General features: G+C 38.4%; 2 protein-coding genes across 2 annotated transcripts; one reads left to right on the forward strand and one right to left on the reverse strand.

The window, feature by feature from the left end:
• Positions 1-1,596: 1,596 nt before the first annotated feature.
• On the reverse strand, positions 1,597-8,854 carry LOC121420089 (eukaryotic translation initiation factor 3 subunit F-like). The gene is made up of 8 exons (XM_041614622.1): positions 8,712-8,854; positions 7,242-7,312; positions 6,554-6,633; positions 5,879-6,016; positions 5,234-5,325; positions 4,368-4,504; positions 3,187-3,300; positions 1,597-2,002 (listed from the first exon to the last, which is right to left on the reverse strand). The coding sequence occupies exons 1-8, from the start codon at positions 8,839-8,841 to the stop codon at positions 1,907-1,909; spliced, it is 858 nt and encodes a 285-aa protein (XP_041470556.1). The 5' UTR covers positions 8,842-8,854; the 3' UTR covers positions 1,597-1,906.
• A 2,466-nt stretch (positions 8,855-11,320) lies between these two features.
• LOC121420090 (mitochondrial import receptor subunit TOM70-like) lies at positions 11,321-26,113 on the forward strand. Its single transcript, XM_041614623.1, has 11 exons — positions 11,321-11,599; positions 13,134-13,307; positions 13,946-14,072; positions 16,170-16,279; positions 17,175-17,293; positions 18,949-19,156; positions 19,954-20,088; positions 20,710-20,934; positions 21,551-21,648; positions 22,462-22,584; positions 24,133-26,113. The coding sequence occupies exons 1-11, from the start codon at positions 11,363-11,365 to the stop codon at positions 24,293-24,295; spliced, it is 1,719 nt and encodes a 572-aa protein (XP_041470557.1). The 5' UTR covers positions 11,321-11,362; the 3' UTR covers positions 24,296-26,113.
• The last annotated feature ends 1,040 nt before the right edge of the window (positions 26,114-27,153 follow it).

Below are 27,153 nucleotides of genomic sequence, written 5' to 3' on the forward strand. Positions count from 1 at the left end.
TATATTCTTGAATATCTTATTTTGTTTTGTTCAAGAAGAAATATTTTAATTAGCAACTTTCAATTCCATATTTCAAAATGAAACAAACTGAATTCTAATAAACATGATTTTGAGGGGTTCTACATCTTGGATATCTATTGTTGTGACGTTTCAGACTGTACAACATCCATGGTTTCCGAAAAGCATAGACAATACACTGGGCAATGTTGAAAAGCCGGCATTTAGATTCTGAAGAGGATCCCTGCTATTATTCAAGACATGGTACATTCAATAATGATTAGGGAAAGCAGTCCGGGGGGCCATTTCATAAAGCTATTTGTAACTTATGAGCGACTTTAAGAACGACTGGTGAACCTTTCTTACGCGCTAAACCATCACCAATGGTGTATTGCATGTACCAAAAGAAAGGATCACCAGTCGTTCTTAAAGTCGCTCTTAACTTACGAACAGCTTTATGAAACACCCATCCGGTGAATAATTGCTCCTATGAAATAAAACAAAAACATACGGATGAATCAGTCTCATTCCTATCTCTTGCGACTATAAAAATCTAGTGGACTTAGGGCAAAATTTGACTTGGAAACTGGAAAAAAAAATTCACGGGAGCACGGGGTGATTTCGCCCCAAAGTGACCAAACGTGACATGGAAATCCTCCATTCACTACAATGTTAAAGCTCATCCAATGTTGCAGATTGGGGCAGGAGGTTGTCAATAGTAGCCCTGGAAAATTTGAAATTATTGTTTTGCCTGCTAAGAAGAGTTATAATGAAAACAAATGTTTTGCATAATCTGGGGCCCGTCTTACAAAATGTTATCAATCGTGGAAATCCTTACAAAGTGTTATCAATCGTGGAAATCCATCAGCGTCATAAATTTTTCTACAGGAAATTTGCACAATTCCTTTGTAAATGAAGAGAAGCACAGTGAATTTGTACGTAAACAATTAATGCACGCATATGCGTCATAGCTGGAAAATATTTTGAACAAGCACGCAGAGCTGCCAACCTGAACAAGAACATTTCAGTATTTTCATGGCTGAAAATCAGTATTTTGGTGAGGAAGTTAGTATTTTAACAGGAATACCATCGGACAACACATAAACTGAAACTTAAGAAATCAGTATTTTGCATGAAACCATCAGTATTCTCTATTTTCAGTACTAAATACCGGAAATCAGTACTACTTGGCAGCTCTGAGCATGCATAATACATGTTGACGTTGCTGGCCGTCCACAGTTGCGATTGATCGGAACAATCTCAACTCTTTGTGAGACGGGGCCCTGGGTCTAAACAAATTGACTTGTTCAACCTATGGGAGGTCATCTTATACAGGCTTACCTCTACATTGTTTTAAGTCATTATTTTACAATATGTTACAGGATCACTATTAGCATGGCCGGATTAGACACAATACAATTTTAGGGACCATATTGTTTTTTTGCACAATAGTGAGCCTCTCATAACTATTGTGTGTAATCTGGCTGGATCCGCACCTGGGGCCGGTTTCATAAAGCTGCTTGTAAGTGAAGAGCGACTTCAAGAACGACTGGTGATCCTTTGTTATGGTAAATGGTATATTCATTGGCGATGGTTATGCGCGTAAGAAAGGTCAACAGTTGCTCTTAACTTACGATCAGCTTTATGAAACGGCCCCCAGGTTATGAAGTGTGGTCCTCGAAGATACCAGGGGCCCGTTTCATAAAGCTGTTCGTAAGTTAAGAATGACTTTTAAGCACGACTGGTGACCCTTTCTTGTGCTACATGATATATCCCTATGTATAAGAACATGTTCCAGTCGTTCGTAAAGTTGTGCGTTACTTTACGAACAGACTTATGAAACACCATCCCATCTATATTAAGATTTGAACCCCCCCCCCCTTCCCTTACCCCTCGAAGATATGAAACCCTAAAGTGAATTTGCTGCTTTTGATAACGTAAGCTTTTCATTGAGAGTGAGCTGTGTCTCTATCAGACCGGATAAGTAGACAACCATTAGGAGATCCTGTGTGTGAAAGATAGGCAAAAAAGAGAAAAGAAACAGGATACAGTTAATTATAGTACACCAAAGTAAAATTTCAAGAGAATTTCCATAATTCCTACATCCAACCCCCATTCTCTCAATTTTTCTTCACTTCATGTACTACTACTACTACTACTACTACTACTACTGGTACTACTACTACTACTACTACTACTACTACTACTACTACTACTACTACTACTACTACTACTATTACTAGTAGTAGTACTACTACTACTAGTACTACTACTCCTACTACTACTAATACTACGACTACTACTACTACTACTACTACTACTACTACTACGACTACTACTCCTACTACTACTACTACTACTACTACTACTACTCCTACTACTACTACTCCTACTACTCCTACTACTACTCCTACTACTACTACTTCTACTACTACTACTACTAGTAGTAGTAGTACTACTACTAATAATAATAACAGTCAGTGTTTGTATATTGTATAAAACATAACAAAAAAGCCTCTATGCGCTTGAGAAAACAAAGGAGAGGAAGAGAAGTGTTGGTGAGTTCATTTTGTTCAGGCTAAGGACAATTTAGATATGTATGTTTTAAGAGCTGTTTTGAATTTATTAACTGAATCGATTGTTTTCAGGGAATTCGTTCCATAAAACAGGGGCTGCATGAGCAAATGAACGTTCGCCATACGATATTGTTGATATTGGAGGTACAACTAGTAAATTAATGCTTTGTGAATGTGAATGACGTGTTGGCTTATACACAGTGACTAAGCTCCAACCTCAAGCCATGATGATATGAAAGCAGTAAAACCTTTTCATGTGAAGCACAAACCAGAGATATTTTAAGATGGTATGCATAACTGTTGGGGACGGATGTACAAATACTTTATAGAGTTGCCTTCTGGAAAAAATCTTTTTGACCAAGAAAAATTTGACTTAGGATGTAAATATCCATGTGCATAAACTGGCCATGAAAATTGTTTCAACCTAGGCAAAGACCAAATTACAAACCACAATCCTTGTACTATACATATTTGTGCTATTTGATACATGTTTGTTGAGGAAACCCAAATTTAAAAAAAAAATTATCATCTAAAGCGTCTAGATGTCAGGTCGACATCTATGAATGAAGGAGAAAACACAATTATCAATCTAATCACAGGGCAATTATCTTACCTTCATACTATTATTGAGCATCTGATCAAACTCTTCAGGTTGGAGCTTAGGAACGTTGGATACCAGATTCATCAGGAATCTGCCAATCTGGTTATCAGCCGGAGTCTTTCCAGTCTGTCAGATGAATGGAGGAGAAAAAGGGAGTGCCTTGCGGTGAAAAGGTTTTCAACCATTAAATGTGTACATGTATGTGAATGCCAACTGTGTTTGCGATATCAAATGCTTTTGTCTCACCTGAAAAGAGTTCAGCAGAGACTTAGTAATCACTTTTCCTGTTAGTCTGTTCCAAAATGTTAAAGTTTTTGTTCAACTTGCTCTCATTTCTGCATCAATCATGTTCATACATGGTACATGTGACCCTTGGATATTATCACATGTGTGTTATTGAGGATGATTAGGTCAAAGGTCATCTAGGGGTCAAAGGGTCAACATGATATGAGGTCATGTCCATCCTTCTTTGAAGTTTTTTGTTCAACTTGCTCCTATTTCTTTATTTCTGCATCAATTTTTTTCATCACAGTTGGTTCAATTGATCTTTGGGTAATATCAAATGCTTTTGTGTCACCTGAACACAGTTCAGCAGAGATTTAGTAATCACTTTTCTTGTTAGTCTGTTCCAAAATGTTAAAAGTTTTTGTTCATTTTGCTCTCATTTCTGCATCAATCATGTTCATACATGGTACATGTGACCCTTGGATATTATCACATGTGTGTTATTGAGGATGATTAGGTCAAAGGTCATCTAGGGGTCAAAGGGTCAACATGATATGAGGTCATGTCCATCCTTCTTTGAAGTTTTTGTTCAACTTGCTCCTATTTCTTTATTTCTGCATCATTTTTTTTTATCAGACTTGGTTCGAATGATCCTTGGGTAATATCAAATGCCTTTGTCTCACCTGAACATAGTTCAGCAGGGATTTAGTAATCACTTTTCCTGTTAGTCTGTTCCAAAATGTTAAAGTTTTTGTTCAACTGGTGCAGTAATAAGTGCAAGTTGAACAAAAACATTTTGGAACAGCCAACGGACTATTCCAGGAAAAGTGATTACTTAATCTCTGCTGAATTTTGTTCAGGTGACACAAAAGCATTTGTTCAACAACACCGTGTGTGTGTTGTTACGGATGATTGGGTCAAAGGTCATCCAGGGGTCAAAAGATCACGCCTATTCAAATCAAACTTACCAGAATATCATCAACATACTGGAGCACCCTTGTTAACATCTCTTGAAGTTTACCCGAGGCCTTAGATACGTACTGTAGATCCGTCGTCAACTCGATGGTTTTCCTGTTGGGATCCGTCTCTCTTATAAATGCATCCACTATGGGCGATCACAAAAATAAAAGTAAATAAACCAATATCACATCGCATATTCCTTCCCCTCTCCTTCTTTTTGTTAAAGTACTTTCCACCATCACGGGCCTATTTCATTAAGAGTTGAAACTATTGTAACTTTTAAGATTATTGTAAATACCATCAAAGCCTTGATTGTGATTGGCTGCCGAGTCCTGTTACCACGGTGGTTGCCATTATTGCAACGTTGTAAGATACCATAGAACTTTGTAACTCTTCATGAATCGGTCACCAGGGGAGCTTTTCATCAACATCCGACAAGTGTTTTTGACCAACATTGTTTTTGTGATTGTTTTGTTAAGTATCTTCTACCAATCTTCACAAGATTCAGCTTCACTTTGGTCTCGACCATCTTATGATGTATTATGTTTTATAATTGATACTTTTACATTGATTTTTAATAAATGAACTATTATAAACTATGAACAAGTTGTAAGATCTTGGCACTTTCCTCAAGTAATTACCTCTGTGATACGATTCAATTTCCAAAACAAATACTTTCCAAACATTGACACAAGTCGTAAGCCTTTCATACTTTAGCTAAATTAAATATTTACAGCTCCCCACATGTTGAAAATGGGGTGAAAATAAGGTAGCTAGATGGAATATGTGGGCAAAATGTAAAAATGATTCTTGAAGAATTTATTTTGTGAGTGTGTGTTAAAAGAGAATAAGATGGCTAAATTCTTATACTTACTTGCTACTTTTTCTGGTTGATGGAAGGCAATTTTCATTGGAATTGGAATGAAGACGGTGCCTTGCGACTTGTCGGGAACACCCATGTTTTGCCTGGAATACGAATTAAAAAGAAATATTTGCATATTGATCCATGACATGGCCAAAGTCCACTGGGCGGTCTTTCTGGTGCCGAATCGGTATGGTCGAACTTATGGTTGCTGAACATTTCCACTGAGTCTCGGTGTAATTACCACATTTTCCGGAAAATAAACTGCATCTTTTGCTGTCGGAGAAATTGTCTAAAATGGGGGGGATGGCGGGGTGTGGTTTATGCATATACACAGAGAAATTATGACATCTCATGCTTGAGTGAATCCTGAATTGCCAACATTGTTTTGTCCTCATTCTTTGAAGTTCTCACTAAATCATATTTCTGCATTTGATCAAGGTTGACAATTTATCTATCATTTAAAAGCTCAGGATGTGCTTTTTTCAACTAAATAAAAATCTCAAAATTCACTTTGGGCAACTTACTGTTGCTTTTGGGGTAGCTGATCACATGTGATGAAATGTCAGAATTGGTAATGAAAATCCACTTGCAGTTTCACTGCAGGAAAGACATAGCTAGGACTTCTAACAAAGTGCCTTAGAAACCATCACTTACCTAACCCATGTCTTGACTGACATGTTGAGGTCTACCATCGTCGTATCGACTGTGACGTGTATCGGGTTCTGACATTCCCTGGAATAGTAATCGTGTATCAGCACAGAGTGACCTGTGATTTCACTTCCTGTTGCATACCTATATGGGTCAAAAAGAAACATAGAGGGCGCCCACAAAATCAATTGATAGTGCTGTCTAGTTTGAGAGTCCAGTCAACCTGGTTTCTTCATATGGAATTTCCATCTGAAGAGGAAATAACTAAATAAATTGTACCATGTTAAGCCAACTCTCACTATTTGAACATGCACATTGGAAGCAAAATAAATCCTTACTTTAAACTGAATTGAAAAAAAACTTCACCATAAATAACTTGGTTTTGGAATAAACAATGTAGCAAAATGTGATGTAAAAAGAATTACAATCACAAAACAGCAGAAGAAATTGTGTCATCCATGTGAAATGGAACTAGTGGGTCAGTGTGCACACAAGTTCCAGCCAGTACATTTGAGCAGCAAATCTCAATATCCTCAAATGGGGCGTTTACACAGGCCTACAAATTACCCCTGGACAGTTGAACTTGTCTATCTCCATTAACCCCTGTCCTACTGGAACTGGGGGACATAATTTCTATGGGAATTGCAGAATTCAGGGGCCAAATGGTTAAATGCAACTTACCATCCTACAATGTTCTCCCACGAGTTCACCTTTTTATGTAACTCAAACATGTTTTTGGCAAACTCCATGTCCACAGCAACCTACAAAGAAAATAAATCAAACAGAAACATAAATGAAAACAGAGGCAACATACACACAAAATATTCAATGATTTCGATTCAAGGCAACAATAATCAAGTACATGTACACATTGTCGCTATAGGCATTTCAAGTTTTAAACATCCAGGAAAACATTCCCCCCCCCACAATTATGTCAACAATGTGTGGAGCAGCAGGCTGAAACATAATCAAAAGATAATCTTTCATGAATTGTTACATTTTGATCATGGGCCTGGAGCTCTATGCATTTAACTCATAGCATAGTGAATCTCCCGTCCCATTATACCCTGTGATCCAACAATCAGAAAGATATTATCGTGAATTTTGATTATTCTTTTCCATTAGATTGGTATCTTTTTAAAAAGGAAACAGGAATGCCTAGAAGCACAGTAAACACATTTTTTTTATTTCTTGACAAATATTGTAGTATGAATGCTTTAGTGTAAAAATACAATTAAATTATTCATCATTTTTAATAAACATCTATATACGACGACATGAACATTGTTGCATTGTAGATAATGATGTAGGGTCAATATGAGGTACTATAGGTATCAAGACGGCACATTTCAGAGCAGCTTTAACTCACCTCATCTTCTGATTCATTGTGAGGCACACAGAAACAATTTGTGACTTCAACAACTCCTTGAATACTCGTACCTACATAAAGAAAAAAACAGATATGGAATTATGTTAATTGAATCATCAGTAGATCAATGATTCTGCAAATTGCAATCTGATTAACTTACATTTTCCACCAAAATAAATCGTCTTGGAATATGGATATACATATTTTGGAAACATGACATGTAACATTATACAAGCATTGACTGCTTATTAGGATGACTGTAAATTATCATTCCAAAGGTGCTTTTCATACCAGCCTTTCTATCACCCCACTGAGGCACTTTACAGAGATGCCAAGTTCAAAGACCAGCTATGCTTGAGATTTTCTGTGAGTCTGAGTGAGATCACAGACATTGTGTACAATGTATATGGGGATAGGCTGTGATAGTTGTGTGAGACAGAGATCTGAGGGGATGAACAAGAGTCCAAAATGCTTGAGTCTCACGCATAATGCGTGAGACTTGGTAGCTCTGACTTTTTTAGAGAGGGATGATCTATTTCCACCGCCATCCGAATACAGAGCAGTCCATATAATCATATAAGTTTATCCAAGGGTTACTGGTATAGTCAATAGGACCACAAGATCTAGTGTACCTCTTATCTAAATCACATTCAGACGAGTCGAGCACCAACAATCCAACACAGCTAATTTTACAGAAAATACATACGCAGAATCACAAGCTGTAGGAAAAGCGCATAAAATTACACCATTTTGATATAAATTTCAACGAAGACATAGTTTATAAATTATAGAAAGTGAAGAATATTACCACTTCCCCAGCGCTAGCCTAGAATGTTGTAACATTTGACAAAAAATTAGACACAAATTGGTGGAAAAAAATCACGAAACAGGTAGGACAAATCAGCCCATAGTCCAAGTTGTCCCAACCCCCCCCCCCCCCCCCTCCCCCCGCCAGTGGCATACAGATGGGGCTCTCTTAAGTCTTGCCCCTCCCAAAAAAAAGAGAAAAGGAAATAGAAAAAAGATTTTCTTAATATCATGTAAACATCCGTCACAAAATTTGATTTTTGTAATGTAGGCCTAGAATCTAAATTGTTGACAATTTCGCTTGCTCGCTTCATTTTTACTCGCAATTTTTATTTTAATCATTTTTATGCGATATGCCCCATATAGCTAGCGGCTAACGTTAGCCCCCTCAAAAATTTTGGCTCTGCCTAGAAGTCATAGACATTGACCCCCACCATGACATGTCCATGGCCCACAGTCAGACACTGGCTCAGGAGCTGCAGATGCCAGGCTGCAGTGCACACGTGCACACAGTGTTCATACTGCTGTGCTAGCAGTAGCAGCAGCACATACGGTAAAAATCACATGTGGTACACAGCACTGGAATATCATTTATTTCAATGTACAAAATCTCCATCTAGGCATTATTTATTTTAATGAATTTTTTAACCTTGGAATACCTACCAAGTAGAGTTCCGATTACACGTGCTGATTCATCTGTCCGCCTCTCGAAAGAGTCAACAATGCTGAATAAAACTACCGGATGGATATTCACGACTTTTGCTGAGACCGCCATTTTGGATGCTGCCATCATTGGTTGGGGAAGGGCTAGGCTCTTATTTGCAATGTTCAACGCGCGCGAGCTAAATAAATTTCTAGATGAGAGGGGATCATAGAGTTATATAATTAACTCTATGGTGGGGATCCACCCATGAGGGGGGGGGGGGGGTCAGTGGAGCTATGTTGAGTTGAAAAAATACCAAAATAGGCCCCGGTGGCCTGAACATTATTTCCATTGGGCCAATAACTCTTAGTATGGCGAGTTGAAATTTTACCAGCGTTTCCATCATGACTTTGTGTTTGCTATATATTAAAAAATATTGAAAGATATATATTTCACCATTTCATTAAAACAAATTGATGGGATACAGGGGGGCGCATGAATATTCATATCATGTAGGGGGGATATGGGTCTGTGGGTTTATATACAGATCTCTATGGTCATTAGGGGTTTCAAAGCCCGGGACCGTCACACCCCCGCCGTCCACCATAATCTAAGTGCCCCCCCCCCCGGCTTTGATCGCAGGTTTTAGCCTACAGACATGGCCCGAGACATGGGCCAAAATCCGGGGGGGGGGGAACAGGGGACGCATCCCCCTACCCAAAAGAGTAGGTATAGATGGAAAGAAATCCCGGGGGGGGGGCAGTTACATTGACGAGTGGATACCATGCGCGACCAAAAAAACACGTACGTAACGTGATAAGGGTGTCAAAAACACCAAAATAATGAAAAAAGGGTATCTATTTCGCTAGGAAAATTACGTGTTTAGGGTCGAATTTGCGGGGATGATAAAACAAAATTAAAATGTTTTATAAAGGATGTCCTTTTTGCCCCAACACTACGTGTTTAGAGTCCTATTTGCGCGAGGGGTAGACGGTTGGGTCGTACTAAACCAAATAAGGCAAAGCCGACGACCGAAGGACCCGTAACAATAAAACATTCCTGTACTTGTTTAGGGGTTCATTTCAGGGAATATTTGCCAAGAGTATCGTTTTGTTTCCAATACTTATTAAGGGTATAGGTTTTCACACGCCAATACTTGTTAAGGGGTGCATTTTCATAATATGGAAATTACGTGTTTAGGGTGCTTTTCGAGAACCCATGGTCACGCATGGTATCCACTCGTGAATGGAAGTGGCCCCCCCGGGACGCAACAAATACATCATTCAAAATGACACATAGATTTTAGACGAGATGACCTTACTTTTTGGGTGATATATAATATATATATATATATTTTTTTGGGGGGGTCCCCCTATCTTAGATTTCCGCCCATGTCTAAAGAGGTGGATGTAAAGAAGGCCAATAAAATGGCCGGAGAAGAATTAAAAAGAATTACAAAGAAAAAACGGAACTAGAAAAAGAGGGGAAGGAAAATAATGGAAAACGAGACTGAAAAAGATCGAGAAGCACAAGGATATGGAAAGGCAAAAGTTAAGAAAGGGAAAGAGAGAACGGTGAAAATAAGGGACTCACGTAACAAAGAGTGGCAGATTCCTACCGGGCGGTGCCCGCTCAAGGCTTTTTGAAAACATTTCTATTTTTACCTATTTTCAACAAAAGAATAAAAGATCAGGGGGAAAGCCTTTGACAATGACAAACACTTTTTTGATCTCGAGGGGGGGGGGGGCACAAGTCGGATATCAGATGTACCCCTATGGGTCTGCCACTACCATGGACTGAAATTGGTGGCGTCATAAACCAAAAATTCTGATGGTGCCAGATATGGTATATATCAGGCAATTAAAGTTCATAAAAAGCTTCAAGTGAGCGAAGCGAGCGAGAATAAATTTCTACTTTTTTAAATAAAAAAAATCAAAGATTTAGATGTGATATTTAGGAAATAATATAATATTTTTATTTTTCCTTTCCTTTTTTTTTTGGGGGGGGGGGTGATCCCCAAGCACCCGCATCTGCATGTAAACCACTCACTAAAAAATGTTAATAATGATCATAATAGATCATTGTTATGATTATAATGACAATGATAATAATAATGATCGATAATTAAATTTTGATGATTATTTCACTATGAAAAATAATGATAAATTTCTAACTGAATAATTTGTGTAAAATTGGCCCCTACCCCCTGGCGTCAAAAGAGGCTGGAGGTGATTGGAGTGAGAGACCATATTTTCTCTTTGAAGAAGGGGGGGGCTCGACAAAATATAGAAAAAACAGCCCCTTAATTGAGCCCCCGGGTTGGGGTTGAGCCCCTACCCATGGTAGTGGGACGCCCCTCACACCCCCCCCCCCCTGATCACTTTTCAAACCAGGATTCTCTACTGGCCATTTGTTTTTAAAAGATATCTTATGTAGATCTAAATGCAAAGTTGATAAATGAATTCTGAGACTGCACATCTCCGACTCGAAGCAACTTTATGACACCATTCTCAGTTAAGGAATCGATCTCTTATGTAGGGAATATTCTTTGTAGCTTTTTCTTATCGCCATTATGCATTATGATCAATGCAAAATAAACGCCGCATTGATCACGCACGTGCGGGATTCATTCGTACCGCACAACTTATGGCATGTCACTTCGTAATCCAAGATGGCAGCGAGTAGCAGGCCAGGGAGCGATGTTGGATGGACAAAATGGCAAATTGCGTTAGCAGTCGGAGCCCCAATAGCAGTGGCAGGACTTGCATTTGGAGCCTACTATCTTACTCGAAGTGGGAATCCAGAGGAGAGCTCGGATACTAAGTCAGGTACTGCAGGAACTTCTGGAAATACCAAAGCCAATGGCGAAGGGGATGCGGGAAAGAACAGCAGCGTGGAACACACACAGGTGAGTATTGCGTGGAAAGACATGGATTAGGCGAAAGACAGGGTTGGGCTCGGGGGCACGGCCGGCGAGCCTGCATTGCTGGCTCACCCTTCGTCCGTGGAGCTCAACCGGTTAACATGGGGGCAAGACTTCCATATGTCCCCACCACTAAAAATTAAAAAAAGAATATGTATAAGGTTTATCAAGAATTATCTAACATATATCTAAGAGATAATGAAGGAAAAGTTGGATACATACCAAAATATGGCTTTATTCTGTCAAAAATTTGAGTGTGTAATTCCCAATGGCAATGGCATCGGTTTATTTAGTAAGAAAAATAGATGCCCAAAACTCTTGGAAAGTAGACTGGTCGTAATATCAGTTGATAAAAAAGACAAAGAAAATAACAGAAAAGAAAAGGAAGAAAAAAAAGAATTAGAGAAGGAAAAAAGGAATGGAAAGAAATATATAATAAGCTACTGAAAATGAACAAAAGCTGTGGCAAAAATAGTCAATCCTGACTGGTTGCCAACCAAGGAAAGAAGAAGATAAGTTATATGAAACCATTGGCTTTCAACAATATCTGCTACTTGTAGCTCAGTGAGCTGAGTAAGGCGACAGACTGGAGATTCATCGTTCTGCAACGAGAGGTTCGAATCCAAGTTCCAACTGGAAGTAAGAAGAAAAAGAGAATGAAAGAAGAGGGTTTTGGAGAAGTATTTTTTTTTAATTAGTGGAGGGGACATAGGGATGTCTTTCCAACATGGGCATTGCAATTGGATTTGTAGGTTACTCTACTACTCTATACTAGTCATGGCTGGCCCTTGTTTGTTTCAATTGCATGGCGCAGAATATACAACTTTATACAAGACTTCTGCCTGGAAAACCATTTCTCTGGCCCGTGGCCGGGGCATGGCTTTTGCAAAACACAAATATTCTGACGTTTACAATTTTACAAAACTTTTGACTAAAAAAATGTTTTTTTTCAGGAACTAAGTTTTAGAGAGACAAATTACATTGTGCCACCACAGCTCATGGTGTTTCAGTTTTGAGATGAGAATGGTTTATCAAGTATGGATCAACATGATTCACCCTCTTTTAAACAATATATAAGACACATATTGCTTGGGTGTTAGAGTAATTACACACCCTTGTTCAGAACTTCAGGGAATAATTTACCTGGTATTGCGTTGCAATTTGCTCCACGTTTTTTTTAAAGACTGCTATGCCTGAAGTCATTTGTATAGCATGTTTTTACATAGGACTGTTGAGCTGTGTGCATTACTTAGTTGAGAGCTTTTCTCTTATGGCCAGAAATGCTATCAATTTGTAAAGCAAAATTTGTCCCTGTTTGTTACATTTTAATGTAGATGGTCCTAATGCCTTTGGCTATGCCTTGGATGTGTTAGAAGGGTTCCATAAGTACCTTGTGTGTGAAATACTACCAATGCCCTTAAATATGTGTATTTTTTTGTTTTTTTTATACTAGCTTAGCAGCAGTAAAGTCATGATAAAATGAATACGATGATAAATGTTGATTCGATCTTCTCACCAGACCCCCGAAGAGCAAGCCCAAGCAGCCAAGCTCCGAGGCAACAAGTACTTCAAGGCAGGACACTATGAACAAGCTATCAAGCTCTACTCTCAAGCCATCGAGATATGCCCAAAGGACAACGTCAAAGATCTCTCAACGTTTTACCAGAATAAGGCTGCTGCCCATGAACAGATGGTAAGAATCCTGTAGTGTCAAGAGTAAAACAGAAATCAGTAAAAAAAAAACACCCTCCCCCTTCCTTCAAATAATAAGTCTCAAAATATTTACAGGCCAAAAATGATAATGGTAAACATATCTCTAATCAGAAAATTCAGAATAAGGCTGCTGCTCATGAAAAAATTGGTAAGAACAATTTAGCATCAGTGGTAAGATATAGAAAATCAACCCTTTGTCCCCTTTCTGAACAGTACATTTCAAAATGTTTTACAAGGATAATGTCAAAGATCTTTCAACATTTTACTAGAATAAGGCTGCTGACCATGAACAGATGGTAAGAATACTGTTGTCAGTGATAAAAAATAAAAATAAAACCCTCTGTCCCCATACTAAGTTCGGGAATTCACAGATCGCAGCTAAAGTCCCTTATATGTTTAATCATTTGTATTCATTTATAAAATGAAGTGAAAGATAACTAGAGTTTTACCCTATAGCCACATATGCTTCAATATCAAATCCTTGTATTTACAATTTTAAAATATTTTAGCAATAATTCCCAGTATATCTTGTCAAGCTTCCTGTACTACATGTACCATGAATTCTGTCTTTTAAGTAGAAATTGACTCTCCTTTTTCTTTTTGGATTTGCTTCTTTAGAAAAACCATGCCCAGGTAGTAGTGGATTGTAACAATGCTCTTGAGCTGAATAGTAGATACGTGAAGGCCCTCTTCCGCCGAGCAAAGGCCTATGAGATGATGAATGAGAGAATGAAATGTTTGGAAGGTAGGTTCATTTCTACAGTTTGATTTTAACTGATGCTTCATGCACGCTACGTATCCTACTATAACATGCCACACTCGTGCTCGCACGCCTACTATTGATTGCTTTGCGCTTGCATTGTTTCCTACCCTCGCCTGCTTCGTGCATGACTGCGCACATTCGGAATTACAATCATTGTTACGCCGTTTTGCATTGTATTGCGCATCGCATGCACGCCGTAATTAGCACTATTGTTTGCAGTGCGAACTCTGCTTTCTGACAGATCAACTTACGCGGTTTACATTTGACTTTTTTGAGTATTTCTACAAGATATGGCTCCGCCTCCGAGAGGGAAGAGACCTAGGTTTTTTGATCCATACAAAACACTCCACAAAATGGAACTACTTGATACAACTCATATTTTAGCGGTAAAGATAATAACCAATCCATAAAGTGAGGACACCATTATAAGGGGTATGAAATTTCCTACAACTTTACTACACAATATTTTTTGGATAAACTAATCGTTAGAGAGTTACAAGCAATTGTAATCATGACTATTGAAAGGAGTGAATACGACTCGCGATCCCAAAATCAATGTGGCACAGGGGGGTTTGTGGCTGGCACAGGGGATTAGCATCGGATTAGCACTGTGGCGTTGGGTTAGTAGTGTGTATGGCATGTTAACCCTAAATAGACTGGGCTATTTCGACGCCTAAGAAGACTGGGGGGGGGCTGATTCAGCCCCCCCTTATGATCTTGGCCGTCGATCGCGCGATCGTGACGAAAATTGGCACACGCGTTACCCATGGCATTATCTACAAAACTATAACATCAAATTCTGCAAAAAATCTCATGTCTCATTAATTATGCTAATTTATGAGTAAAATCATAAGTTTGCTCTAATTAATAAAATAATGCCCCTGAAATGCTAATTTTTGTTTCACATACTCTAGATAGGCATCTGATCAAATTGATTATAAAAAAATTTCAAAATCACATTTATTTTCTTATGTATTCTATTGTTTTCTAAATTTCTTATGTATTTCTCTGTTTTTCGACTTTTTGTTTTTTATTGTTTTTTCTATGGAAATTGTCGGGGACTTTATTTTGACCATAAAAAAGATAAAATTAATTGATTTTAAGCAGTAAAAGGAAAAATAATGATACATTTGTGAATATTGGCTAAGAACACTATTTGCATTGGATTTGTACACAAATTCACGTTTTTTAGTAATGTTGGGTCTGCATGCACTTACGAAATGTTGCGTAATTTTGGAACCGCGTACCCGGGGGTCACAATTTTGGTCTCAAAAGTTGCGCGAGACTTGAAAGTAAAAAGTCAGCGAGCGACGCGGTCAAAAAATTTCGCGCGGCGGATTCATCGCGAAAAATGTCGAGGGGGGGCTGAATCAGCCCCCCCCAGTCTTTTTAGGGTTAAGAGTTAAGAGCTTTGAACTTTGTTTTGTGAAACCCTGGGGGTGTTTCACAAAAATTAAGTATGACTTTAATAAAGACATGCTTAGTACTGATGCACGCATGATTTGTAACACGCAGTTATATTGATTAATGCGTAACAGCGCACGTCCCCAATGCGATGACGCGTTTTGTACAGCACGCAACCATATATTTAAGTGCGATTCTAAGTCATGTTTAACTCTTTGTGAACCCCCCCTGAGTAACTCGATAACAGATCTGTGGATACATTTATACTGTGGTTTCACCATTGCTTGTTATCAATGACAAGTTACAACTACTATTATATGTTCATGAAGTCATGCTATTGAATTGGCCGAGAACATTTTTGGTAAATGGTGTAGGCATCGTATGAGTTCTATGAAATGGGGTCAAGAAATGAGTTGAAAAAACAGAAGAAAATTAGAGAAATAAAAAACATTGAAGAGTTCATGATTTGGTATGTGAAAGATAAAGAAAATTGTGATTTTAAGATGTCCATAATTACAAATCAAGAAGCTGAAGATGTGACTTCAACATGCTTTGTTTTTAATCCCTTATTGAATTCAATATATTACTAGTATATAATCCAATTTATACCTGATTTACAGTTATGAAAGTAATACATTCCACTTTCATTAATTTGTTGTTTGTCGCCCTCTATAGATGCTACTGCAGTATGTCTCCTAGAAGGTTTCTCACATCAGCAAGGCATGATACTTGCAGACAAGATGCTCAAAGAGATTGGCAAAGAGAAAGCAGCTGAGAAATACAAGGTATGTTCAACTGTAATGTTCAAGAAATCTCTCCCATATTGTGTTTCATAAAGCTATTCATAAATAATGTGCAACATAAACACACCTTCCCTCCCTACTTATCAGGGGGATGCCTTCCCCGTTATCAGGAGTTTTCAGCCACCCGCTGGACTTTCGTTATTATAAACCGATTGACCATTTTTTACTTGGACCCTCCACTTTTTATTGTCAATAACCTCCGTCACTGTCAGCCATTGACTACACATGCACCCATCCCAGTTTGGCTTCCAATATGAGCTCCAAAAGGGATTATTTCTTTTTAAGGCAAGGCTCACGGTTCTAGGCTTGTCTGTATGTCTAGATATACACATGTATGACTGGCGATTTTTGTAGAGTGCTGAATAAAGATTCTCAGCCCTTTTGATGCCTGTCTGCAAAAAACCTATCAATATTAGGTCAGAGCTACCAAGTCTCACGCATTATGTGTGAGACTCAAGCACTTTGGACTCTTGTTCATCCCCTCAAATCTCTGTCTCACGCAACTATCACAGCCTATCCCCATATACATTGTACACAATGTCTGTGATCTCACTCAGATTCACAGAAAATCTCACGCATAGCTGGTCTTTGAACTTGGCATCTCTGTTAGATTAATCTAATATTTGTAGGTTTTTTTTGTTGTTCACAAGTATTTGAATGGGAAATTCAAAATATGTGAATGTGTTCAAGATTTAGGTCAAGGTTAGTTTTTACAGGTAAAGTTAGGAGAGAATTTCAAGATTTATTTTATGTTTGAATGTGTTCATGTAAGAAGGATGTTGAGTGGGAACCAACTCCTGTTAGAATTTCTTTCTTCCATGTTTGAAGTTCACTTTGTTGGAAGTGAATGATTTTCTTTTGATGTGTCCCATTTCAGGAGAGAGTACCCAGCTTACCGTCCGGTCAGTTCATCAGGTCCTACTTCTCGTCATTCTCAAATGACGGCATCTCAAATACAAGTGATGAAGATTACTGCTCTCCGGATGACTTTGCAAGGTAATCATGCTATTACTTTACTCCTCAGGGAGTGGAGATGATGCATACATTGTTTGTGGGCTTGAGGGAATGAATATGATGATCCGGGTGATGATAATCTGTAAGTGCTTATGGAACTGTTGTTAAGAGAAGAATGCAAGTGAAGAAGATTACTGCTCTCCAGATGACTTTGCAAGGTAATCATGCTATTACTTTACTCCTCAGGGAGTGGAGATGATGCGTACATTGTTTGTGGGCTTGAGGGAATGAATCTGATGATCCGGGTGATGATAATCTGTAAGTGCTTATGGAACTGTTGTTAAGAGAAGAATACTGCATGTGGGATGATTTTGCAAGGTAATCAACTTACTCCCAAGGGAGTGGAGATAGTGCATACATTGTCTGTGGTCTTGAGTTAATGAATCCAATGATTGGGAGAAGTGCTTAAGGAACTGTAGATAATAATCAGATACAAGTGAAGAAGATTACTGCTTTCTGGATGACTTTGCAGGGTAACTAACTTACTCCCCAGGGAGCGGAGATGGTCATTCGTTGTAGTCTTGACTTGGTTTATCCTTATCCAATGGTTGGGGTGATGTGCTGTAGAAACCATTGTTAGTGTATAATAAATATCAAATACAATTGCAGAAGAGTACTGCGTTTGGGATGACTTTGCAAGGTAATTATGCTATTACTTTACTCCTCAGGGAGTGGAGATGATGCGTACATTGTTTGTGGGCTTGAGGGAATGAATCTGATGATCCGGGTGATGATAATCTGTAAGTGCTTATGGAACTGTTGTTAATAAGAGAAGAATACTGCATGTGGGATGACTTTGCAAGGTAATTAACTTACTCCCCAGGGAGTGGAAATAGTGCATGAATTGTCAGTGGTCTTGAGTTAATGAATCCAATGATTGGGAGAAGTAAAATTGTTTATCTTATATTTCCTGATTTCATGTTAGATGAATACCCTTTTTACACAGGATTTTCTTAACCCCGGACTATCGCTAACCCTGTACTATCCTTAACCCCGTACTATTTTTTTTCCTTTTCACACATGCCAAATTGTTATTGCTAACCCCGGATAAGGAATGCTTGCTTTTTACACATGAAACTCGCTAACCCTGGACTAGTGGTTTTTGTCGATCATTCGTAGTACAAGTACTTCACTCGTACACTTTTTACACACGCTACAATTTCCTTAACCCCGTACTATAGGTGGGGCCAAATTGCCATTTAGCCCCACTTATAGTACGGGGTTAAGCTTAGCCCACTTTCGTTTTACACATGCGATCTTAACCCCGTACTATTGCTCTTAGCACCGCAATTGGTGGGATAACCCTGCTTTTTTGCAGGGCCAAATAATCCCGTACTATAGGTGGGGTTAGCCCACTTTGCAAAAATGCTGTGTAAAAAGAAAGTGGGCTAAGCTTAACCCCATACTATAGGTGGGGCTAAATTGCCATTTAGCCCCACCTATAGTACAGGGTTAAGGAAATTTTAGCCTGTGTAAAAAAGGGTATAAGGTCAGTAAACAAGATCTACATGTAGATATCCCATGACATGGTGAGAGTTAATCTTGATTTAAAGACTCATGATCTCATGACTACTTCCATTAACATGTAGCTTTAACCCGATTATAGTACTAAACCTCTTTCTCTTTCCTCCCTTCAGTGCTGGCTATGCCAAGGCCAAGCACTGCTTCAAAGAGGGTAACTACGGGACCATCATTGACGCCTGCACGGAGGAGATTGACAGTGAAGGTTCAAAGCTACCAGAGGCTCTCCTCATGAGGGCGACATTTTATCTTCTCAAAGGTCAGGGGACGTTGGCCAGGCCTGATTTGGATAAAGTCATTACATTACCAGAAGCAGATAAAAAGGTACATTGAGTGATTTTATTTAATTCTATTCATTGTGAAAACAATATGTAAAATGTTTTCAGTTCAGTATACACAAGGTGTGGGCCCTCCAAGAAGAAACAAGCTTATCCACAATGAATAGATAATATTAAATGAAGAATAAAGAAGTATTTCTGTATCCAGGCTAACCACAAGGAGAAAAATTAATTTTGTTGAAATATCAATTATTAAAGTCTGGTCCCACTGGCTGGTGGACACAAAACGTATTCATAACGGATACAGCGGACAAGCAAAATTTAGGGGTAGCTCCATCCGCTCCAGACAATTGATAAAATAGGCGAACAATGAAATCACAGTGGACAGATGCTCGATGGATACATAACATTTTCCAACGGATGGCAAGATTCTTTTCCGTTTTACATCCTTTTTGCATCCATAAGTGCAGTGGGACCAAGCTTTAGCTATCTAAAAATGCAACAATTAATCTAGGTTCGCCATACCCCGTCCCTGATTGTACTCATCAGACAGACTGCATGTATTCATTGATGGTGATCCTTCTGCACAGTTGGGTTTGTAAAGAAAGGCAGGGTTTTATGAGGCTGTTCATTAGATAGAAGACCTTATGCACGACTGGTGACCTTTGTTGTGTTATATGATATATCCCTATAAGTGTCTTATCACCTAACAACATGTACAAGTTCTAGTCGTGAGTAAAGCTGTGCGTTACTTTACAAACAGCTTTATGAAACTCTCATGCGTGGTTGTAATAGGCACTTTGGTAATTATGAAATGCGTTGTATTCAATCTTCTGTTTGCAGTTGAAAGCAAATGCATTGATCAAGCGTGGAAGCATGCACATGCAGGAAGGCCAGCAGATGGAAGCCATGGCCGACTTTGAGCAAGCGGCTACCATAGATCCTAACAATGCAGATGTCTACCATCATAGAGGACAGGTGAGTGGCCTTGAAGAAATACTGATGCATTGGTATAGATAAAAGTGTTGATGGTAGTGATGATGAAGATGGCGGTGATAATGACGACGGTGATTGTAATGATGAATTTGGTGACGGTTATAGTAATGAGAAGGAAGGAGGTGATGGTGGTGATGATAATACAGAGGTGGAGGAAGATGATGATTATGATGCTCATGCTGGTGGTGAGTTTGGTTTGAGTAGTAGGAGGATGAAGATAATAATCTTGATGATGAGTGATGATGAAGATGATGGTGATGATAATGAGTGATTAGGAGTAGGAGGATGATGATGGTGATAATGATGGTGATGATGAGTGATTAGGAGGATGATGATGAGTGATGATGATAATGAAGATGGTGGAGGTAGTGGTGGTGGTGGTGGAGATGGTGGTAGTGGTGGTGGTGGAGATGGTGGTAGTGGTGATGATGATGATGGTGGTGGTGGTAGTGGTGTTGGTTGTGATTGTGGTGGAGCAGATGTTGATGTTTGTGATGATGATGACGGCAAAATTGCTCTTGTAATGGTGATGGTGAGGATAATAGCAATGGGAAGAACAAGAAGGAAAACCTGACACGTCATCTCCTCCATCTCCCAACACAGCTCTTACTCCTCCTAGAACGAGTCGACAAGGCCGTAGAGGACTTCCAGAAGTGCAGTTCACTGAGCCCTGACTTTGCCCTGGCCCACGCCCAGCACTGCTACGCCAACTACCGTCTATCAGTCATGGTTCAGAGTCCCATGCAGATGCAGGCTGCCGTCAAAGCCCTTGAAGAATGCTGTAAGAAGTTCAGCCAGTGTGCCGAGGCCTACGCTCTCTATGCACAGGTAAGGCAACGGTCTTCTCTACTTCTCATTGTAACTTCTTGCCTACAGAGGGGGTTACATACATAGGGCAGTGATGTCGTCAAGGCCACATTTTGCTTACTCTTTCCTTGGCCTCTAGTGCAGTCACGTGCAAAATCTATGTGAGAAGATTTTCTCCAGTGGTCTCGTGACTCGGGGGAAGTATCTGCCTTGACTACATCCCTGACAAGGTATATATTGAAGAGTCTCATAACTTCCTACAACCTATAAATATGGGAGATGAGTATGTATATAACTTCTTTTATTGCCCCTCTTTTGCTCATTAAGTTCTTTAAAAAGGCAAAACAGAGAGGAAGATATTATTTTTTCCAGTATAAAGATGTAGTCTGGCGCCAAATATGATTTTTTTTAACAACTATGTACCACTCGTCTTGCCCAGTGCATGTAATCTCAAAAGTGTTGCATATTATTCTTTTATCTTGACTGTGTTTATCAAGTTGTGCCTCAGTGACCAGAGGTAGTTCAATAAGCTAATGACAACTGCCTAAAGTGGAGTAGATTTGACTAATGCCTACCTTGTATAACAAGCCTATCTTCTAGCCTTGTATATTTGTATCTTTATTGTGTTTATCCGCAGTCTCTGAATGACCAAGGGCAGTTCCAACAAGCCGATGAAAACTTCCTCAAAGCAGTAGCTTTAGAACCAGATAACCCTACAGCATACGTCCACCGCGGGTAAGAATGTCTTTCAAGATCTTTAAGGAAACGAGACAGAGATACCGTTCTGGCCCGTATTGAGCACAATATGCTCAAAATTTTGAAATTATTTTCGTTCGATAGTATGATAAGGTTCTAGCTTGGAATTGCTAAATATTACTTAACATTTCATTTCCTACCTTTTAATCACTTTAAATTATTATTGTTATATATATTTATTTGTTTATTTATCCTGCAAATCATTTCAGATTGTTTTCAAAATTATTTTCAAATTCTTTTGATTTCATTTTCGAATTTCAACAGAACAAAGTAAAATGGTGGTATGTAATTACATTGACATTTGCAAGAAAACAATTTAGTTTACTCTGTTTTTGCATACACTGAGATGAGGAGACATTTTTTCTTTTTCAATTTTTCAGGAATTTGCTTTCACAAAAATATATTCTTTACGTCTACATGTATATACCGTTACTGAAAAGCAACTCCAAAATCATGTAAACCATGTCATTAACTGGAATGGAATATCAAATGCTATTACCCCATGTTTCTGTTTTCATTCTTTTATATCTAGCATGGAAAAAGGATCCAGAACAAAAAGATTGAATATGTTATTGAATTGACCTGAAATCATTGTTTTCATATAGACCATGTATTTGACTGGATTGGAATATCAAATGCTATTACCCCATTTTCTGTTTTCAGTCTCATATCTAGCATGGAAAAGGGATCCAGTACAAAAAAGGTTGATTATTTTAATGAATTGGCATGTAGACTGTGTAATTAACTGGAATGGAACATCATATGATATTAACCCTGCATTTCTGTTTTCAGTCTCTTATATCTAGCATGGAAGAAGGATCCAGAACAAGCAATTAGAATGATACAGAAAGCACTGGAGATAGATAGCAGATGTGACTTTGCATATGAAACACTGGGTACTATTGAAGTTCAAAGGTAAGTCGTGTTATTCCTTGAAGTTTACAGGGGGAGTGAACAGTGCGTGGTCTCTCATTGACTGTATATTATAGAAACATAGTCTTTAGAATATACATTTTTCAGATCTACTAATACTACAGAGAATAAATTGACCTATAATTGCATTTGTGTAGAGAAACTAAAATGTTTTGAGAGGAAAAGTAATTGTTTTGCTACTTGGTAACATTATTCTTGCGGTATAAATGTATTGCGTATTTAATTAACTTGTTATCATTCAAGTGGGTCTATATTATTAGACTACAATAGCATTATGAAAACTGGCCCGGTATGAGTAGTTGAGGACTCGAGATGGCGCTATTTGCTCGTATCTGCTTTAAAGTATGTCTCCCACTTTGTATCTCTCCATTTCTTTCATCTTGGACCCCACGGAAGACCCAACATGACTGTCCCAGTCATGCTGAAGTCAAGCTAGGCAATCCACTGTATTTTATTGTGTGTATGCTTTTTGATATGAAAATAAATACTACTGCTACTTTATTTCACTCTTTTTGATGTCTTTGTCCCTTTGTATCTACCTGTCTCTGCCTATCTCTTGTTGTCTTACACACAGAGGCCTGTATCTTGGAGCTAGGTTTAATTTAAACTCTGACCTACAGTTATGGTTTAATTATGGTTATCCACTTGTGACATCAATCTCTTTAATAGAGGTTCATTATATCGGCTCATTTGACTCTCAGATTATTCTGAAAAGTTTTGTTTAAACAGGTTGTTAGATTCATGCCTTCTGAATTTCCCAATCTTCCTCTCTCACTTCTCATTTTACACTCTGTTGTTCTCCCTACTTGAGTGAATAGGGCCTTTCGTAATTAAAATAGATGTAGTTGCGATATATTAAAATCGCATTGAAATTCTGATTGATCAGAAGTTTCTATTTCTTCACTACGCAAATGAAATCAATTGCAAATTCAGTTTAATTTGAATCTATCTTAAATTTTTGTAAGATGGTGGGGGGGGGGGGGTGGACTGGTTGTTAGTTCATTCCTCCAAGAATTTCCAATCTCTCACTCTTTTATATTTTCTTATTCTGTCCTTCCCTCCAGGGGAAACAGGTGGTTAGGTTAGTTCCACTTTTTCCCATCTCCATCCCTCACTTATCTTTTGTATTCTCTCATTCCACTCATCCACCCAGGGGTAACAGGTGGTTAGGTTAGTTTCACTTTTTTCGATCTCCATCCCTCACTTATCTTTTGTATTCTCTCATTATGTCATTTCATTAAAGGTGAATGGGTGTTTAGGTAACTTCAGTACTTAAGGTTTTCCCAATCTCCACCCCTCACTTCTCTTTTTATATTCTCTTGTTCTGTCAATTCATTAAGGGTGAATGGGTGTTCAGGTTACTTCAGTCCTTCAGGTTTTCCAAATATCCCTCTCTCAATTCTCTCTCTATATTTCTTATTCTATCCATCCAAAGTAAACATGTGGTCAGGTCAGTTAAGAACTTCTTGATTCCTCAATCTCCATCTCTCACTTATCTTTTATATTCTCTCATTCCACCCATCCACCCAGGGGTAACATGGCAGCTGCACAGGAGTACTTCAACCAAGCGATAGAACTGACGAGAACGGAAATGGAGATGGCGCACCTCTTCTCCCTCAGCGTAGCAGCGCAGGCACAGAGCAACGTCACCACGAAGTTTGGCATCGTGCCGCCCTCGGCTCTAAGACCGTGAGAGACCGCAATCCACCGTTATACTATAGGAATTTGTCTATTGATTTAATTCAGTGTGTTGATAATGAATGACCCTTGTGACAGATGGTCCAGATTCTCAGCCAAATGGTAGATTTATAAGCCCCATTTCTCTTATATTTTGTAAGTTTAGTAGCATGAAATTGGAGCACTGTAGCCCAGTGGAATCGTCTCTGGACTTTGAAACAGCCACAGCGTAATTTCCTTCAGCAGGAAATTTTACCCACACAACCCAGATGGGGTGGATGGGTACTCAACAGGATTTATGCCTTTAATGCACCAAGCACCTTAAGCAACTAGAGCTAAAGCCACAGTTATACATAGTGCGCCATTGAATCAGCGCCTCTTAAATGCTATCTATTATTATTACACATACCAAAGATTTTTAATTTTAGTCATAAATCGAATCCATACTTTTAGAAGGATTGTAATGACCCATCCACTGGCTTATTCATCCCACATGACCTAATCCTAGTTCGATGGCAACCAGTACGTGTACTAACCATTTGGTCTAACTGCCATTTAGCCTGTTGAGGATAAACCATTTTGTCTTATATCTACTAGGTGTAACACCATTTTATAGTTCATGTAGATGAACATGTTTGTGAACCAGATTTTTATTTGAAGAGGGAATATATTAGAAGACAAAGTGGAAATTAGTCCAGCTGGGCCTTAGACTTCATGAGGACTGGACTAAGTGGGTATCAGACCAAGCGTAGTATGTAGATCCAAACCATCAACACCAAATTGATATTAGACCAAGTGGGTCTAGCTGATGTGGAATTGGACTATGTATATGAGAAGTAGACCAACTGCTTGTAGACCAAAGTGATAAGGGATTTGATACCATGTTGGCGGCGTACAAGAAATGTGTTTGCTTGAGGGTCTTCACTCACAGGTATTCTTTCCAGGGATTTAAGAGGGCGCTGTTGGACATACGTACATGCCGCGGATGGTGCCAACTGCCCATTGACACCAACCTTATACAGCGCTTATGCAGACGCCATACTCTGAATGCCCGAGCTCTGTTGATTCTCAAGTTTGCGTACGCTTCGGCTGATTTTCGCAGGTTGTCCTCGCCTCCGTTTGCTGTGTGAAGTGACGTTGGCAGATGGTCGGACCAGTGCCGATGTATGTATCTGTACTGTGTATATGTGCAGTGCTATGCGTGATTGACAGCTGCATGCAAATTCCGCTGATGGTCTTCATAAATGAAAATGGCGGCAAATACAGCACGCAACAAAACTGTTGTAAAGCGCCCTCTTGAATCCCAGGAACATATACCTGTAACCTTGTCACAAGGGCCATTTTCTAATAAGTGAATGTTACAATGTGATAATTTTTATGAGGTTTTCCTATTTTTATGGCTTATAGTCTGATTTTATCCCTCCTGATGATAAACCATGTAATGCCTACAGCTCTAAAATTGATCATAAGTCCTCAATCGATTGTAACTTCCAATAATTGATTGCCTGTCTGCTTCTTGCAATAGAAAGTGTGAATTCATTTGCCATAGTTCAATTGATCTATCAAATGCACATTTTAACCTGTGAGGTACCCCCTGTAAGAATGAAAAAGAATGCTCTCCAAAATTGATGTAAAAAGTACTTGATAACCTAACTTCCTAAGGGCCATATCTGCATGAAACACTGCACCACAGCTCCTGTATGACTTTTGGAATATACCTGTATGTACATGGTTTATGCTAAATTTCTCTAGAGTTCATTAATAATGTGAGTGGATTCATCGCCAAATTTTAATTCTTTAAGGGGGATCCAACCCAAATAAAAAAGTTGTTTTTTAGTAAGAGGAAAAAGAAAAATTGGACAAGTTGATACATATATGTGAAAGTTTGAACATCAGACAAATAAGAAAGTTATTTATTTTTAAAAGTTGTAAAAATTGGTAATCACTATACCAATGGACACTTCAAATTGGCCACATTGGTGATGTCATAGTGATGTAAGGCAACTTAGGCAAGGACTAATACTCTTCCATTTTCTCCAATACGTAAAATGTCATTAAAAGAAAATCAAATTTTATATTTTGATAACTGCCTAAGGGGAATTAGTACTTAAGAGTAAATAAGAAATTCTGATAATGAAGCACATGGTCTATAGGAAACATGTCATTTACTTACAAAGTTGCCAATTTGAAATTTACATAGTCTTAGAGATATCAATTTTGAAACTGCCATAACTTTCATATTTGCATTTTCAATTTCAAACTTTCACCATTTTGTTTAATTTATTTTTCTCTTCTCTCCCACAAAATTTTATGGCTAAGGTTGGATTTTCCTTTAATATTGCCATTTTGACACTTGAAACAAAACCAAAATATTTATTTTGGGTATAAATGAAATAATGAAGTACTACTGGGCAAAATGAATTATATTGTATGGTGATTTTTTTCTTCATCAGCAAATGAAACAAATCCCAAATATCATTTGAATTATAGATGTGGGTGATTGTCTTCTAAATCCTAAGAAACCCTAGCATTTGAATTTACACATTCACTGGTATTTTGCTCTTGCTTCTTTATTTGTTATAGCTTGCTTCATAAAAAAAATTATTTGTTCCAATCTGCTTAACTGTAGTTGTATTATTGCTCTCTTACTGACAAAGAAGTTATATATCTAAATTCTTCACCTACATGTAACTGGCTTGCTTGGACTAACATCAAACTGAACTGAGATCGTATCTCAGCAAAAGTTATTTGCTTATTTCTCATTTGTGACATGATGATGCGAAATTACATAATGAAATTGAATGAAAGTATTGAAATATGACCAAAATTTGATGCTCCTCTTGGTAATGAATAAGAAGAAAAAATTCTTTGAAT

Source organism: Lytechinus variegatus, chromosome 8 (genome assembly GCF_018143015.1).
Source record: "Lytechinus variegatus isolate NC3 chromosome 8, Lvar_3.0, whole genome shotgun sequence".
In the NCBI taxonomy this organism is placed as follows: Eukaryota; Metazoa; Echinodermata; class Echinoidea; order Temnopleuroida; family Toxopneustidae; genus Lytechinus; species Lytechinus variegatus.